Source organism: Epinephelus lanceolatus, chromosome 18 (genome assembly GCF_041903045.1).
Source record: "Epinephelus lanceolatus isolate andai-2023 chromosome 18, ASM4190304v1, whole genome shotgun sequence".
NCBI classification, from domain to species: domain Eukaryota; kingdom Metazoa; phylum Chordata; class Actinopteri; order Perciformes; family Serranidae; genus Epinephelus; species Epinephelus lanceolatus.
Window position 1 is genome coordinate 3114216 of NC_135751.1, and position 16898 is coordinate 3131113.

Consider the following 16898-nt stretch of genomic DNA (forward strand, 5'->3'; position numbering starts at 1 on the left):
GTGCTGGTCCAGTCTGAGGGTGTCTCAGAATCAGCATCAGCTGAAGGTTCCTTATAAAAACAAAAAATAAATTATATTAATATAGAGTGAAACCAAGTTAATGTATGAAAGGATACATGTGAAAAGAGGGGTACAAACTAGGGCTGCTCGATTATGGCAAAAATCATCACGATTATTTTGGTCAATACTGAGATCACCATAATTTAACACCATTATTTTTGACTCTTATTATGCATCCAGGTGTTTCCCCGCAGGCTCCACTTCACTCAGCTGCCCGCTGCTTCTTCCCACTTTAATCTAAATAACAACCGGGGCTCGGTGCTCAAATACAAACAGCTAGCTAACTCACAGCTAGCCCCGGCTCTCAACGGAGCGCCGGGCTAGCTGTGAGGCTAGCGGGGCGTTAGCCACAGCACGACCGGAGGGAAACACAGCAAGTTAGCCTCCGGCCCTCCGTTGAAATAACAGAAGAAAGAAACAATGTTTTCTTTTTACTCAACAAATAAAAGGGTTTAGTTACCACGATAGTTAGGTTGGAGGAGGTTTCATTCCTTTTTGTGTAGGGCTCCAAAAACTGCAGCCGGGTCAGTATCCACTGCTGCCTGCCAGTCTTCTGTGCTCCAACACTCCCCGAGGGTGCAACTTTCTTGTACCAGGTATACTGGGGTTGCAGAGATTCCCACCTCTTCCTGAGCTCTTTCTCTGACAAACAAATAGAAAGAACTTATTCATCGTGCGTGAGCTAGCAAACAATTACGAACAGTTCCTGCTAAAGAGCTCAATGGCCAGAAAGAAAATCTTACCCGATATAACAAGCTTATTTTCAACCTTACACCAGAGCTCCCTTTTCACCACTCGGTTGGCATAGCGTTTTGCTGTGATGTCGTACAGAGCTGGCCTCTCCTTAATCATTGTGATCAGCTGGTCTTCAGTGTCGTCGTTTCCGTTTCTCTTCTTGTGCACTTATTCGCTAAGCTGAACAGCCAATCAGAGTGATCTCTTTCACCGACTAGTTCCGCCGCCGATTCAACATGCTCAATCGGCCAAAAAGCCGCGGACGCGGACGCGGAAGTGCCGACAGTGCGGGACACACCGCAAAAACTAGGCCGACAGACTCTCACCAATGGCCCGACGGCCGACTGTCGGCTTGGTGTGTCAGGGCCTTTAGACTGCCTCAGCCCCTACCAAAACAAAAGGAGGTTGCAATACACAGTAACCTTAACACAAGGAAATCAAATAAACACCTAGGATTAACTTACAAGCACATTTACATTACTAAATGAACTTCTAAAAGTAAATAATCCTAACCGGTTACTTTAAACTGCAGTAAACAAACAAAAGAAATATTCCTACAAAAAGAAAACCCCTCCACTTAGTTCAGCCCAATGATGTCATTGATGACATCACTAAAACTATAAAAGACAGGAAGTGCTGGGTGGCGGCCTCCCAAACAGTCCTGCATGGTGGGTCTGAACAAAGGAACAAACAATTCAACTACGTAAGTTCAAACCTGAAACACAATAAAAGTAACTGAAACCAACTTATGACTGTGTGTTTGTTTTAATTTAGTCATGTGCATTGATGTTAACTGTAACATAACAAGAACACAAACAAACCCGGGATAGTAAGTGGTGTAATGTTATGAAAGCAATGGTAAATTATAGCAAAATAAACATATGTAAAGGTACCATGGTATACTGTGTACAATGAGCATGTAAGGGACAAGTGGTGAGTGAAGGTGTATTCTCACCCACTTTGTCACAAGAGGCACAGATTAAAAACGGTAAAAGATATGAAAAGGTGAAAACATGAGTGAATAGATAAGTCCTGTGACAACATTTCAACGTCGAAATGGAGTCTGTAGCACAAAGTAATCTGTGTGTTGATGTGAGACGCTGGTATTTTTTGTGTATGCCCAAGATGAATTTCTCTTGAGAGACAATAAAGATCAATCTTAATCTTAATCTTAAAGTATGGAGTAGCTGTCTAGGCTCAAAAAAGGCCGATGATTGGTCCCTTTCTCCATTCATTTCCTATGGGACAGCTTTCGAAAACCGTCAGGAGGTTTTGTGGCACGTCACCTTTAAGATAGCCTGGTGTTGCCAGGCCCAATTCGTAAAACGCGAATGGGTCTGGACACGGAGTGTAATTTCCTCTATTCCCAAGGGGCGGTATCAACGGCTGTCACTCAAAGTGCCCCTTCATGCAATTGGAAAGACGGAAAACCAGAGTAAACGAAAAGTGTGACGTAGGCTAGCACAACGCCACTGTAAACAGACCAGCAAACTGCAGCAGAGATGAGCTGTGATGATGTCTGGCAAAGAGTGTTGCCGTCATTGCGGATTTCCTCTTCACTGTGGACTCCAAGTTGCATTGCTGTGATTCCCAGCTTGGTCGCTTCCCTGACCTGCTCCTCCATGAGAGCAACTAGTGGAGAAACAACAATAGCCGCTGGGTTTTCACTCAGTCCCATCTTTTTCCCAATCAACGGAGCCAGTTGGTAAACTAAACTTTTACCAAACCCCGTATGAAGGACAGCAAACACATCCTTTTTTTTCAATAAAAGCTTTCAGTGCTGCCGTTTGTTCTGCTTTTAAAGAAAATGAACATTCCAGTTTGTTCAACACATTTACCATCGCAGTTTCAAAATCAGTAGCCATGTTGGTTGTTTATGAAATGCATTCACTCCACTCCTTGTCCCTCCTATTCTGATTGACGTGCCCGCCTCAAAGTAATAAACAGTTGTGATTGGTCCGGTAAGCTTTAACCGATGCCAGAATGCGCCTTAATGATTGCATGGCCAGACTGATCTGCGGAGCGAAATTGAATATGAGCTCGCGAGATCAGGATGGTTTCACCAGGCTACCTTTAAGAGCCCATAAAATCCAAAACATTTGAGTAATGAGAAAGTTATACAGAAGTTTTTTTTTCAGCAGGGTTTGAGCTGTCATGTGTGTGAGTTTAAAGCAAATAGGATAAACGGTCTAGGAGGAGATCGTTTTTGAAAAAGAGCATTTTTGAGGCGAAATCTTACTTTGAAAGGGCAAATAGCTCATTTCCTGTAGGATTTAGGTCAGGGGTGTCAGCGCGTGATTTGTAGGTCTTGATGTGACGAACAAGCCAGTTTTGGTTTGATCATTCAAACAGTGGCCATTTTAGTGTGCCCAGGTGGTGCTAGAGAGCCCATTTGGGCACTTTTGGGGTTATTTTTTTCATTTTATCATTTTTTTCGCCAGTCCTGACATGGGTGCCAATTTTGGTGAGTTTTTGAGCATGTTTAGGGGGTCAAATTTGGGTTCAAAGAGACGGTGGGAGTAAGACTAAAGAAGCAAGCAAGAGAGAACGAAAGAAAGAACGAAAGAAAGAAAGAAAGAAAGAAGAAACACACCACAAACAATAGGGTCCTCACCCTTCGGCCGAGGTCCCTAATAATATACCATTATAATATTTATAAATATTGTAAAAAAAATATTCCATAGTTTTTTTTTTTAAATAATTATATCCACTAGTGAAGTCAAGTGCTCCAGGTGACTATGCATTATACATATAAATATATACATATTATAACAATATTGATAAATATAACCTATATAACCACATATTTTATAGATACAAAACAATAATGTGATGAAAATTACTAACATGTCCTCCTCACACGGATCATAGCCTTTTTCAATATCTTCCTCTGATCTTCTTGAGAAACTGTCAGGAGTTGAGTCTTCACCATCATCACTGCTGACTTTATCCACCTATGACTTCCCTGCGTGGTATATCATTTTTAAGCAATGCTGCATTGATTTTTATGCTCAAGTAGGTTTTGTTATTGTCTCAGTCTCTCTTGACAGGCATGTTGTTTTAATCTCACTTTGCGAAATGAATACAGTTCTCATATGGAAAAGCAAACTGCCTAAATATCAAATACGCAGATTATACACTGCAGTGCTTTACATTCATGAGCAAGGCAACACTGCCTTTTACTGGATAATAAAAACAGTGTGCTGAATATCATCACTGCTTCACGGTGACTGCCTCACTATGTCAACAACACAAAAACTCAAAAGCTTTGCAGTGTAGCATCATGAAGGTCTTGAGATTACACTGAATAAGGTGCATTAAGTTAATATGTTAGAAGAAGTTGGCGAAGAGTTTGTTTTGAGCATAAAGTTTCACAATTAAGTTAAACTGGCTGACTTCCTGTTGAGTTCAGAGCATGAGCATGGACCTAAGAGACTTTTTTCAAGTCTAGAGGTGATATATGTTTGTACCAAATTGTGTGCATCTTAGTCAAACACACCACAAGGGCTGCTTCATTGAAATTTTCTTGGGGCCTCTATCATACCTCCTTGTCACACACAAGCACAAAAACCATATTAAATGAAACATTTATGTGGTTGACCTTAAATCAAAGATATTGGGACATTGTAATGCAAGACTGTCCTGTAATCAGATATAGAATGTTTTTTTGCTTGTATGCTTACAAAATTTGGTTGTAGTTGATTTCAGAGTTGTTTATGAAGTTTCATGGCAAATAATGCCTCACAATACCAAAGCCATTTGATAAACACGCAACAGCTTCACTGCTGAGCATTATCAAGGGCTTGAGACTCTTCTGAACAAATTTGAGGTGGATCTGGTTAACCTGATAGAAAGGGTAAATCAACAAAGAGAATCTGTCATTTCCTGATGTCAGTAGGTGACTCTGTAAGTATGACTACATTTTAACATGCAGATGTTTTTAGGCCTGGACTCTTACATAGCATGTGAAATTTAGGGCAGAGTGGACTCCATGAAGTCAAATTACAAAAGCTTCCTGTATCATGTCAAAACGTCAAAATTTGCAACACCCTTCAATGAAAACTCAAAGGGCCCTATTTAGATGGTCTAAAGCGGACGGCGGACGGCGGACGGCATGCGGCGCATGGGCGTGTCCCAGTCACTTGCTAGTTACACAGCACGTTTTCAGACTGTGCGCCATGGCGGAGAGTCTAAAAGGGTTGGACTTGCTCTGCGAATTAGTCATGGGTGTGTTTTGGGCGTATCATTCCATAAGCCAATCAGAGTGTCACCTCTGATTCCCTTTAAGAGAGGCGCAATTGGAGTGCACAGCGGAGAGCTAGTTAGATGGCGGACCTACCAACTGGAAAGAGTGAGCGTTTTACAGCTGAGGAGACGATAACTGTATCTCTATATCGACTGTCCCGTCACATCTGATGACAGATCAAAGGGGATTGGCACCATTTGGCACAGTTTGGCACATGTAATGGAAACCTAACCTGATTTGATTAGCACAGCTGCAAACTAATAAGTTCACATCCCTCTCAGCCAGCCACAAACAGCCACAGCATCAGATAGGGAGTATATATTCAGCATCTGTCATCTTAGAAAAGTCAAAAGAAAAGAAACAGAGTGAGACTGCGAGAGAGCAAGAGAGAGCGCGCGCACGAGAGAAACGCTGTCAACAAATTGTAAGTTATTCAATTTTATTTTAACCCGGGAGATTAGAGAGCCCAGCTCCCTCTCCAGCATCCTGAACCCCCTGCCTGAAGGCTCAGGAAGGGCTGGTCCCGTGGCTGCACCCGGGCCCGTCTGGTCTGGCTGCGCGCGGGCTGCGGAGCTTCCCCTGGGTGCCCCCGGCTGTGCGGCCGCTGTGCATCCTCCTCCTCCTCCTCCTCCTCCTCCTCCAGACAAGATGATCCTCAGTTTTACGTTCTAAAAGCTTTTTTTTTTTAAATATACATTTGTACGTGGCTCTAAGTTTACGTTTTTAGTTCACAGAAGCTGTTTATTGTTGTGTTTATGTCAAAATAAAGTTTATGAAACGTTTTCACATCTTTGATTTTGTGATTTACATGCCAAAATGATCACAATTCATTTGGGAAAGACAAGTTCATTTTACAGGCTATGCATCATCAGCCTGTGGAGGTCTGCTCGCAGTTCCATATATTCGGACACTGCGAGCTTGGACCTCCCGGATTATGATGATCATTATTACTGCGATTAGATCATTCTGATTAATGATTAAGACGTGTTTCTGAAAAATATTGTAATGTGCACAATAATAATCGTTCACATTGTAATCATATTTTTATTTGTTATCTTTTGCATATGTGTGGCTGCTCCGTGTGTGTCTGAGCAGAGTGCACGCGCGTTGTGCACCCGCCTAGAGACGCATATTACTAACTTGTTTAACAGCGAAATACTGCGCCGTTGACTTTAGACCAGGTTTTTGTTGGTCACTGGCGCATTTGCTTTTCCCGTCATCTAACTAGCAACGCGCCATGACTGCGCCTCACCACTCCTCATTTTTAGACGAACATGCCCAGAGGAGCGCAAGTTCATTTGCTAGTTAGACGAAGAGGGCGCAGGGCGTGAAAATGACAACTGCGCCGGCATCTAAATAGCAATGACACTTGCTACATGCATTATAGGGCCCAAAAGCTTTGCAATTTAGCATCAGGAAGGTCATGGGATTATACTAAACAAAATTTAGGTGGATCAAGTTAATCTGCTAAAAGACAATCTGTAAAATATCTGGGAGAAGTATAAAATTAAGACTAAAAATTAAGACTAATTTTAAGAGAGAGACTTATTTTTTGAAGTCCTGGGATGTTACATGTGCCTCCCAATTTTTGTTCCTCCAGGGTAAACGTACCACAGGGACTGCTTTGTTGAAATTTTCTAGGAGGAGCTAGTGAGACAATTTTCAACAAAAAATTCAACACTCAAGCACAACAAGCACAAAAGCAATTAAAAAGCAATTTCATTTGTGAAATAATAAACAGAGTGGGTTTTCAACAGGTTCCTTGCACCAACTGATGCTTGGGCTATAATTATTAAATCTGCAAGCAGTGATTAACGAGCCCTTGCACCTTCTTGTCAGCAACACTGTGCGCACGACATAGACAGTTCCTGTATGGAGTGTGTGGTGCTGGAAATGACGAATCACAAATTGTGTACCACTTCTTGTTCCCACTACGTGGCACTAGAGAACACAGTAATTATCATTGTGTTGCTGAATATCACGTGTAGACCACACCATGTAAATTTTATGTGAACTAACTGATCTTTGTGACATAAGGCTGATATCCTGTTGTCAGCAGGTGGCATATGTATGAGTCAGTGTGAGCGTGTAGATGTCTTCAGGCCCTGACTCTTGTCCAGCATGTTAAATTTAGAGCAGATTGGACTATGTGTGATTAAGTTACAACACAGTAATGCCCCCCTCCCTCTTTTCCCCTCCAGCCATTTGGCAGAACAGAAGCACTCACCTTCACTGAAACACACAAACACACTTGATTTTCATGTCAAAGTTGGGCCACCTTGGGCAAAACTGTGGTTGCCAAAAAGTTAGGAAATGTTTGTTGTCTGACTGACCCATAGTGCTGCTGGTTGCTGCTGAAAAGGATGTCAGTGTTTCTGTGAAGACTGTTGAAAACAATCTGTTTTGACTGCAGTTTTTTGTCACTGCTGCCTGCCTTGCTCACTTCCCACACTGTGAAACAGGTCTATAACAACATCAACTGCTTAGTCAAGCTCTGTCAGTCACACTTGGACACAACTATATACTTGTATTCATACAAAATATATGCAACTCAAAAGGTTCACTGACTAGCTTTTTTGGAGCTTTTGAGATGATGAGACTATGAGATGCAGTCAAAGGTGCACCTGTAATGTATATTTTCAATAGAATGAAATCTAATCCCTCAGTTCATTTATATTTCTACATTTTTATTCAAGTAATATATTATCTGTACACATAAAGAGCCAAAAGTACATAGTGACAGCTACTGTATATTAACTGCCCGATCAAAAACATCTATGTTATCTTTTCATTCAGCCAAATGACACTACATCTTACCTTTAAAATGCTACAGAGACCTCAGTGCCACAGATACATGACCTAAACACTTTCCAAGATAAGACTGTACTCCCTGGGATGACCACAGATGCTGACTGGCAGGTGCATATAAAAACCTCTTAAAAATGTCTGCGGTGAAAAGGGCCAACAGATGCCTCTCTTGAACTGTGTCACAAGCTCTTCATAATAAGAAAATAATAAAACAATCTTCCTGAATCATTGTTAACACATTTGTTGTTGCATCAAATTATATTGAATATCTTTCATATAGTTCTACATTTCACATCGATGTATTCTTTGCATTTGCAGCGCTGGACAGACTCCTCAGAAGATAAGGCAGCTGTATAACAGTGAGCTGCTGGACATATACTGTTCTCAGTGCTGCAAGAAAGTGAATCTACTCAATGACCTTGAGGCTCGACTTCGAAACCTCAAGGCCAACAGGTAAAACATACAACACATGAGGATGGGAGCATAAACACAAAGGCTGAATCAGACCAAACAGTGGTGGGTATAACTCCCCTCCAGTTGAAATCACAAGCTCAAAGTGTTCTTGGAGTTACGGGCATTTATTTGCACATCCATGCTATCAAACATTCTATCAAACATGCCATCCAACATGCCGTGACTACTCATTGGCCACATTAACTCAAGGTGAGTAAGAAAGAAAACTTCAGGCTTAACAAGTCTTAGCATAGTTCAAATCTTCATAAAACTTACAAAGCAAAGTAACTTAAACATTACAGGTGCTCTCTGTTGAGTCTGGCACCACATGCATATAGAGTGTAGCAACAAATCTGCCCCTACCCCACAGCAACAAAAGAACATTATTTCTTCTATGAAAATATAAGACAGGTCCTCTTAGACATATGTTACCAGGTTTTATGTTCCTAATTGTTAATCAATTTATTTATTTATTTATATTTATTAACAAAAAATATTCTTTCCTAAAACGTAAATTCTTCTTGTATTTGTCTCAAAAATATTAAATGAACTTAAATTGTATAACTGACTCTGATGGCAGCTACAGTGGGTGGTAGATGACGAGTGGAGCAAAGATACACTCTGCTGCTGCCACAGCATCGCCCCCATATAACAGTGTTCAGATAGCCTACCCATAAGCCATACACCCAAATCCCACCCTCTGATTTATTCTTGGTACCAGATGCTGCAGCCACATTAGACAGTGCGCATGAGATGTTGCTATGGCAACATCTTCCCAATGGGGTGGCTGTTTTTGTGTCTCTGTGTCTCAGATGCAATAGCAACAAATGTATTGTAACAACCAATACATGGCAGATCAACTAGAGTATGTGCCCATTGTAATCATATGCAGATTATGAGACAGTGGACCCCTGGCCCTGGAGGTGTACTTAGTCCTATAGATAAAGTGACAGGAATACACACTGACTGAACATACGGCACCTTCAAAGTGAATGTGCATGCTATTCATTCAATTTTCCTTTTTTTTCCCTGTAATTTAAAAATTCATTCAGTCTTTGATGCTTTATGTGTGTGTGTGTGTGTGTGTGTGTGTGTGTGGGTGTAAAATATATTTTTTATTTTTATTTAATCTTTATTTTATCAGGCAGTCTCATGGAGATCAAGATCTCTTTTACAAGAGAGACCTGAGAACAAGGAACATTCACAATCAGCAGACAAAACAACACACAACACAACCAACAAACAAAAACAACAAGATATAAAAGGAATTAGCAGAAACAGTTACAACAATCATAGTAAACATCACACAACAAAATCTCCAAGATGAATGAATGTCTCAATTTTAAGGGCAGATTGCAGATCATTCCATTTAAAGTGAGCATACTATCTGAAACCAGTTCTGCCAATATTAGTGCGTGTATATGGAATATCTAAGGTTAAATAGTTACTGGATTTTAATGAGAGAAGAGATGTGAGGTAATTAGGAAGTTTCAGCAGTAGAGCTTTGAAGCTCTGAAGAGTTGATGGGGCAGTGTGACAAAACAAGATGTCCCCATAATCAAGGACAGACATGAAGGTTGACAGTACAATGATTTTTCGGTTGGAGGGAGACAGACAGACTTTGATCCTGTACAAGAAGCCTAATTTGATTTTTAGTTTTTGAGTTACCTGTTGAATGTGAATCTTGAATGATAAATTGCTGTCAAGCCAAATTCCTAAGTATTTGTATTAGTCAGTGAGTAATGTGGGTGCCATTTAAGGTCTTGATGGCAGGATAGTCAGAGTCACTAGTGGTGGAAGTGGAGAATACCAAGTATTTAGTTTTTTCTGCATTTAAAACTAGTCTGTGGTTATGGAGGGATAATTGCAAAGCATCAAAGGCAGTCTGTAGATGAGTCAGGGCTTGGGATGGGGTAGAACCGGGGGCATATAAAATACAATCATCAGCAAAAAAGTGGACGTTAAAATATTGACTCGGGAGAATTATGTTATTAATTAAAATGCATTTTTTGCACTCCCAATTTGGCAAAAAAAAGTGGGCACTTAGGGCAGCCAAGTGGTCAGCAGTGGCCCTGGCCTAAGTTATCAGTTATAAATAATATTTTCTTTGTGTGGGAAAATGGATATGTGGTGTGTAAAAAAGTGTCAATGCATAAGAGTTGGCAGGACTGGTTATTGTTGAGGCAGCAAGATGTGTGTGACTCAGTCTCTCTCTTGTGTTTCAGCCCTAATAGAAAGATTTCCAGCACAGCATTTGGGCGGTGAGTGACCTGACCTTTCTAATAATGACCTACAAATTAAGATACTTAAGTGAAGCTTCATTTGCATAAAAGGAAGGGGGCGGCCAATCACATGTAACAGATCCCAACGATTCAGCATTTATCAAGGTGATAATTAGAGTATTATAATAGGAGAGCAATTTCAGAAGGTGGCACAGTTTGTATGTAATCATCATCATGTAAAGTGGGTAATGATGTGTCTCTCTTCGCTGTTGATTTCTAATGTGTCCTCTCCTCCCTGCAGGCAGCTGTTTCAGGCCAACCATAGTGTGTTTGGGTCCAGTCAGGGCAGCAGCACAGAGGATCTGTTCACAGACAGCATCGACTCCTGCGACTTAGACATCACAGAAAAAGTACAAACACACACACACACACACACACACACACTCACACACACATACACATGCACACAAAAATGCAGTCAAGTTATTATACAAACACATACATTTTAAATGATTAGCCCAGTTATAAGAACTGAATTCGAATATTTTAGATGCATGGCCTCAACAATTCACTGAAAACGTAACTGCTGGATTTTGGTCAATACTGACTTCATTCCACTGTTGAGTTCCTTTTCAGCATAGTATGTGAGATTAAACTGTGCAGACCACTGGAGTCAACTAAAGTCAGTGTAATATTGCTGGAGTCTTTAAAAGCTTCATATTGCTTTCTAACATGGGGGATGATCCTGCTTGATATGTCCCATGTAGGCAAGCTCCTGGTTAATGACATTGAGTAGGTATGCTTTAGTATTCTATAATTTTAGTATTAGTATATCAGTAATATTGTAGGTATATTTAAGTATTATGTTATTTTAGTATTCTATATATATGCTTTAGTATTGTATTATTTTAGTGTTGTAGGTACACTTTAGTATTGTTATTTTAGTATTATAGTTACACTTTAGTATTCTATTATTTTAGTCTTATAAGTTCACTTTAGTGTTCTGTTATTGTAGTATCATATGTACACTTAAGTATTCTGTTATTTTAGTATTACAGGTACACTTTGGTATTCTATTATGTAGCAGACATGGTGGTGACTACAACTCTAATTCTCAGAGAACATTTATCTCTTAGACAAGAACATAGACTTTAATTCTACACAAATTATTCTGATCTCTGAATTACGACAAACCTGAAAATGCATTTCCTGAAGGAAATGCTGAAATGCTGTTGTGTGAATGCCGAAAGCTAAAGTTAATCGCAAGGCATTGCTGAAAGATAGAGAAATGTGGAATGAATTGCCTTGAAATTGTGAAAGCCCAAATGCTGAAAAACCTGGAAACTGAAACGTAAAACTGGCAGAGTAGAAAGCTGAACTTCATTAACCAAAGAAGCTTAGAGCTGAAAGACATTGAAATCAAGAAGCTAAACTGTAATACTGTTAAAGGTAGAAGATTAAATAAATTAACCAGAAGGCTTAATGAATAAATGCTCTGACTCATAAAGCATAACATATAGCAAAAAGTCAAAACAAGCATTTAATGTTCTTTAGCAGTGTAACATTTTGGCATTTGAATGATTTCTGTTCCTGAAACTGCAAAAGTAATAGTCGATTGAAAAATGTCCAGCAGAACTATAATTACTTTGCAATCTCTCTGAAGCTTAATTGATGTCTGTAACAAAAGTATTGCGAGCAGGTAGGTACACTGCAAGTATACATTTTTTTTAAAAAAGTTTGGAATTTAACCATTCTACCATCTATGGGCTTTTATTTTGAAAACAGCTTTGTTGTGAGCCCCTAGTTAATTAATATATCATTAAGGGGGCTTTTACCTTGAAAATCTAGCCTTGTCCAGCCCCCCCCCCCCAGGTAAACTCCTGTTACCATCTGGTGCCTTTGTTTTTAGGGATCAGCCTTGTCCAGGGCCCCCCTTGGCCTTAGATTGGTTTTAGAATGTCAGGTTAAGCCTGCCTTTTATATTAGACCAGTGTCAGAAATTAGCAAGGGCCACGGGCCATCTGGCCCGCAATTTAGCCAAGAATACCCCCAAAAGCCATGTTCTGGGGGACAAAATTGCCCCCAAATTTTCGAAACAACTATATGTATTTATATTTTTAATAGTATTACAATCTGACATTAAAGTATAATTTTATTTTCATGAAATTAATTTACTGTCGCGTCTACAACTCATTTTCCAGACATAATCAACGAGATTGCACTGATTACATGAAAGTAATCTGACAGAGAAGGGGAGGGGGCTTTGCTGTACCATAAGTATAAATTAACAATTTCTTGGGTGATCTGTGTCTACACAATGACAAATTAATGAAAAATTAAGGTAGAATGAATGTTAAATTTTAAATTAACTTTCTTTCAGGATTGCATCTAAGGAATTTACAGTAATTTGGCCTTTTTAACAGTAAAAGTAACTGTAATGTGGTGAAGCATTAGTACTGCTATCAGTAGATTAATGGTTAAATCATCACATTTAAACTGGTTGAATTGTAGGAAATCTGAGTGATATTTTGCAACCATAACTTTATGTAACCCATTATTTATTTTATTTATAGTGGTTTCTACTGAAGAGTGAAGACACTATCTTAGTTGGTTTTGCTTTTCATGTGCTTATTGTTAGAGCATAATTACAATTTTTTGATGGCCCCCAAACATTTTGAAAATGCCCCCATTTTTTAGACTGTGGGGGCCAAAATTGCCCGCAAAATATTTTGTTAATTTCATACCCTGTATTAGACGGACTCACTATAAGGTAGGAAAGTTAGCCATGTCTCCTCCTGGCTAAGCCTGAGGCGATAGCTTTGTTGCTATGGCAACAGTGCTGTTATATCTGATAGGAGGAGGCAGCAGACACAGGAAAATGAAAGAAGATAGAGCATGATAGTTGCAGACTACAGCCTCAATACACAACAGGAGATATTTCTAGACCAGTCAGCTCATAGAACCCTATGACACAGAAAGCTGACCTTAGGCTAGCAAGATTCAAACATAAAAACAATGTGTACAGTTGACAAATAGTAAACATAATTTGAAAGTATGTCTAACATCAAGACTAGAGCCGTTTCTCAATATGCGTTCTTGTGCGGACTTGTGTTCTTGTGGACTTGTGACACGTCATCAGTTACAGCCCAAGTACTGTTCCAATTCAAAGTTCACATCTAGCCAAGTTCAGTCCAAACACCCATTTCACCGGGGATGCATCGCAGCAGACTTGTGTGGACTTAAGACCAAGCGCGCCGGATTCATTTCAGAAGTGGGGGGGCCAAAAAGTGCTGTGCGTCTGGGGCTTGTCACCGTGTGGGCGTGGCTACTTGTGTAATGTCCAGTTAATAATAGGGACTAGTTAAAGGTGCGTAGTGATCAGGGATTGAAGTACAGCCTGAGTTGAGTGTGAGCTTGCGCAACAGCGGCAACAGTGTGTTTTAGTGAAAGCAGCAGTATCTTGCAGCAAGTTACACGCTTGTCCTCTCTCATTAAAAAGATGGTGAAGAAAGACAAAGAGTCAGATAATGTATTTAATCACGAACTTTATCTTGGGAGGAAAAAAGCAAACAGTTTATTTCTTAAAAGTGTTTGCATGAAACCTGAACACTTTATGGATAGGGCTGTACCCAAATATTTGGATATTCGAATATTCATTTTTATGGGTAGGTATTCGTTATGAAAATTTGGTATTCGATATTCTTTTTTTTTTTCTTTTTTTTTTTTAACATATTTTTATACAGCCGTTTTTTCGTTGTCTTTTGGATTTAATATGAATTATATAACCGTTTTTGTCAACGTTTGTTTCCCCCGTTTTGTACAATTAATTATTGTTTAAAGTTTCAACAAGTTTCTGGAGTGCGTGACACAAGTGTGCTTTGAAAACGACCGCGGACTGTCACCTGCTCAACGCATCATTACCTTCAGATGCCGTGACAGTAATAGCCTAATGATTGTAATAATAATAATAATGTCAAACTATCATTTACAGACCAATTTAACAGACGATCACTGCTGCCCGACCTGGGCATTACGGGTCGACCCGCGCATCACTATTCAGCTCAGTCTATAAGGCTGTACACAACAGTAAGGCTATAGACATTATATTCTATTCAGGCCAGCAGAACCAGCAGCGCATCGGCTCTACTGTGCACGGCACTGCTGATTAACCATTTTATTGCAGCACAGAGTGTCTGCCAGCAACCAATCACTTGCAGAGGCTTCCTACACACTACACTTGTTTCAACGGTTCCGATTTAATCAGAAGACAAATTAAATAGGATGACTAGCCAATTTGAAAATTAAAAGAAAGCATAGAATAATGTACTGAAGGAGACTGTTGTGCCATCACATTTTTTGTGGTTTGAGAGCAAAGATCCGGTCGCCGCTGTGCAAAACTCTTCTCAAACTTGAATGAAAATCAATTTCGGAGTGGGGCTGGTTCGGAACGGCGGTGTTTCGGAATGGAGGGCTGTCCCCTGTTGGAACATTGTGCGCGCACAGCCCTTCACCACCTGGATCCTAAAATAAACACCTGTTTTATTACATAATCATGCTTCCGTGTTACGCCATTCATTAAGATCCTATTTCTGTCATTCAAATAACAAGAATTGTGGTTTAATACTCTTAATTATAACAGCCAACTTATTGAAAAATGACGGGTTTAAATCATAATTAAAATCCCGTCATAATTAAAATCCTGTCCCAGACATAACGTGCACGGGCTCGGGCCGGATCGGGCTGGATTTTTTGGGCCCGATCTAAGCTCTATTAGCCGCTCTCGTTTCCCCTGAGCCGCCTCAAGAAGTGCCTGCTCTCGCCCTGCAGCTACACGGAGTCCCTCCTGATCAAAACGCCGCTCCACCTCTGAGCGCAGCAGGTCCAGTGCCTCTGTAGCCTATGTTGTCAGGCAGGCTGCATATCACATCCAAAGCACAGATCTATGCATTCATGATATGAAAGAGATAAATGTAAGTCAGACAAATTGAGTTTAAATTCAGATTCTTTATTTTTTGTTTTATGTTTGTGTACTACGGAGCCGCGGAGGGGCATTGAGAAAAAAAATAAAACACACCAGCGCTAGAAATGTTTGATTGCGAACCAGATAGGCCTACAATTTGGCTCGCTTTTTGATTTATTTCTATTTTTTATAACTGGGGAGTTCTTACAATACAGTGCCAGGGTTAGTGGGGATTACTGCTAGGTGCTATTGGATAGAGCCAGATGGCTGAGAGTCTACCTGGAGCCTGCCGAGGATGCTCGAGGCTTTACCGGGCTGGTGAGGCAGTAACAGGTGCGCACAATTGAGCGCCTGCTGGAGGCTGTATCTTTCTCTCTATGGCCCCTCTCTGTATTTTACCTACCGTATGAGTGGAAGTGAAGAGTGAAAGTCTTTTTTACCGTAAGTAATGTAATATAGGGACCTTTGATTTGGCTTAAAAATAATGTGGCAGGAGGGTAAAAGTGGGGGGCCGATGGCCCCCTGGCCCCCCTGCTTCCAGCACTGTTGCTTCAGACAGCCAGGTATCCCAGCATGCATTTCGCAACAATCATCGGAAAATGACAAGTGAGGGAAAGGCGCACAATTGTAAGCCATAATTACCAATATGTTACTGTTGTTTTGTCACAGAATGTAGTGTTTTCATGCGTAGTTTAAACATCAGACCCGTGGTCAATGTTTTAATATGGAGCCCAGTTGAATGTGACTGAGGTCCGCTAGATGACAGCGGGGTCAGCGCTCATGTGCGCTGACACGGCTGTCATCTAGTGGTGTCAGCGCTCATAGATAATAAACGTGTGTATGAGCGCTCTGGCTGCCCCAGAGAGCAGCCTCTATAGTGGTTAAATATGAAATGTAATTCGTTTGAGGTATGTCTAATAGGCAATATTCAGTCTCAGTATAAGATATATTCTTATATTATTAAATGTTGTAACATGTTATTGTTCTTTGCATTCTTTTGCTTATTTATGTGTTTTTACCATTCAATAATGATTTTAAGAATTTATTGTAATTTAATTATTGTATTTAAAGATTAATTGTCTTTATTGTAGTATTTATTCAACAGCATTTTAAATATTGATTATCTGATATGAATTGTATACCTGCATGATGTCTGAAGTGTGGCTGAATAAACTTTTCCTCTTCACATCTGACCTGTTTGATCCCATTTATATTGGTGAGGACAGACTAAATGAGAAACTGCTGTCAGTATAATCCAGTACAGTTCAACAGCACCACAAACTCAACACTTCAATAAAATGTTAGACTTAATACAATATTAAACTGCTGTTGTTTTTTCTAGGTGTACCAAGTAAACTGTCAAGTCTCCATAAAAATGTAGACAGGAAGCATAATGATGAGACAAATGCAGTGA

General features: G+C 40.1%; 1 protein-coding gene across 2 annotated transcripts in view; it reads left to right on the top strand.

Moving 5' to 3' along the window:
• rab11fip4a (RAB11 family interacting protein 4 (class II) a) overlaps nucleotides 1–16898 on the top strand; it is a 126152-nt gene that overhangs the window by 51594 nt on the left and 57660 nt on the right. For both annotated transcript variants that reach the window (XM_033644535.2, XM_078161652.1), the window contains exons 6-8: nucleotides 8168–8302; nucleotides 10528–10563; nucleotides 10826–10934. In XM_033644535.2, the coding sequence (XP_033500426.2) occupies nucleotides 8168–8302; nucleotides 10528–10563; nucleotides 10826–10934 (280 nt within the window). The remainder of the gene's footprint in view (nucleotides 1–8167; nucleotides 8303–10527; nucleotides 10564–10825; nucleotides 10935–16898) is intronic.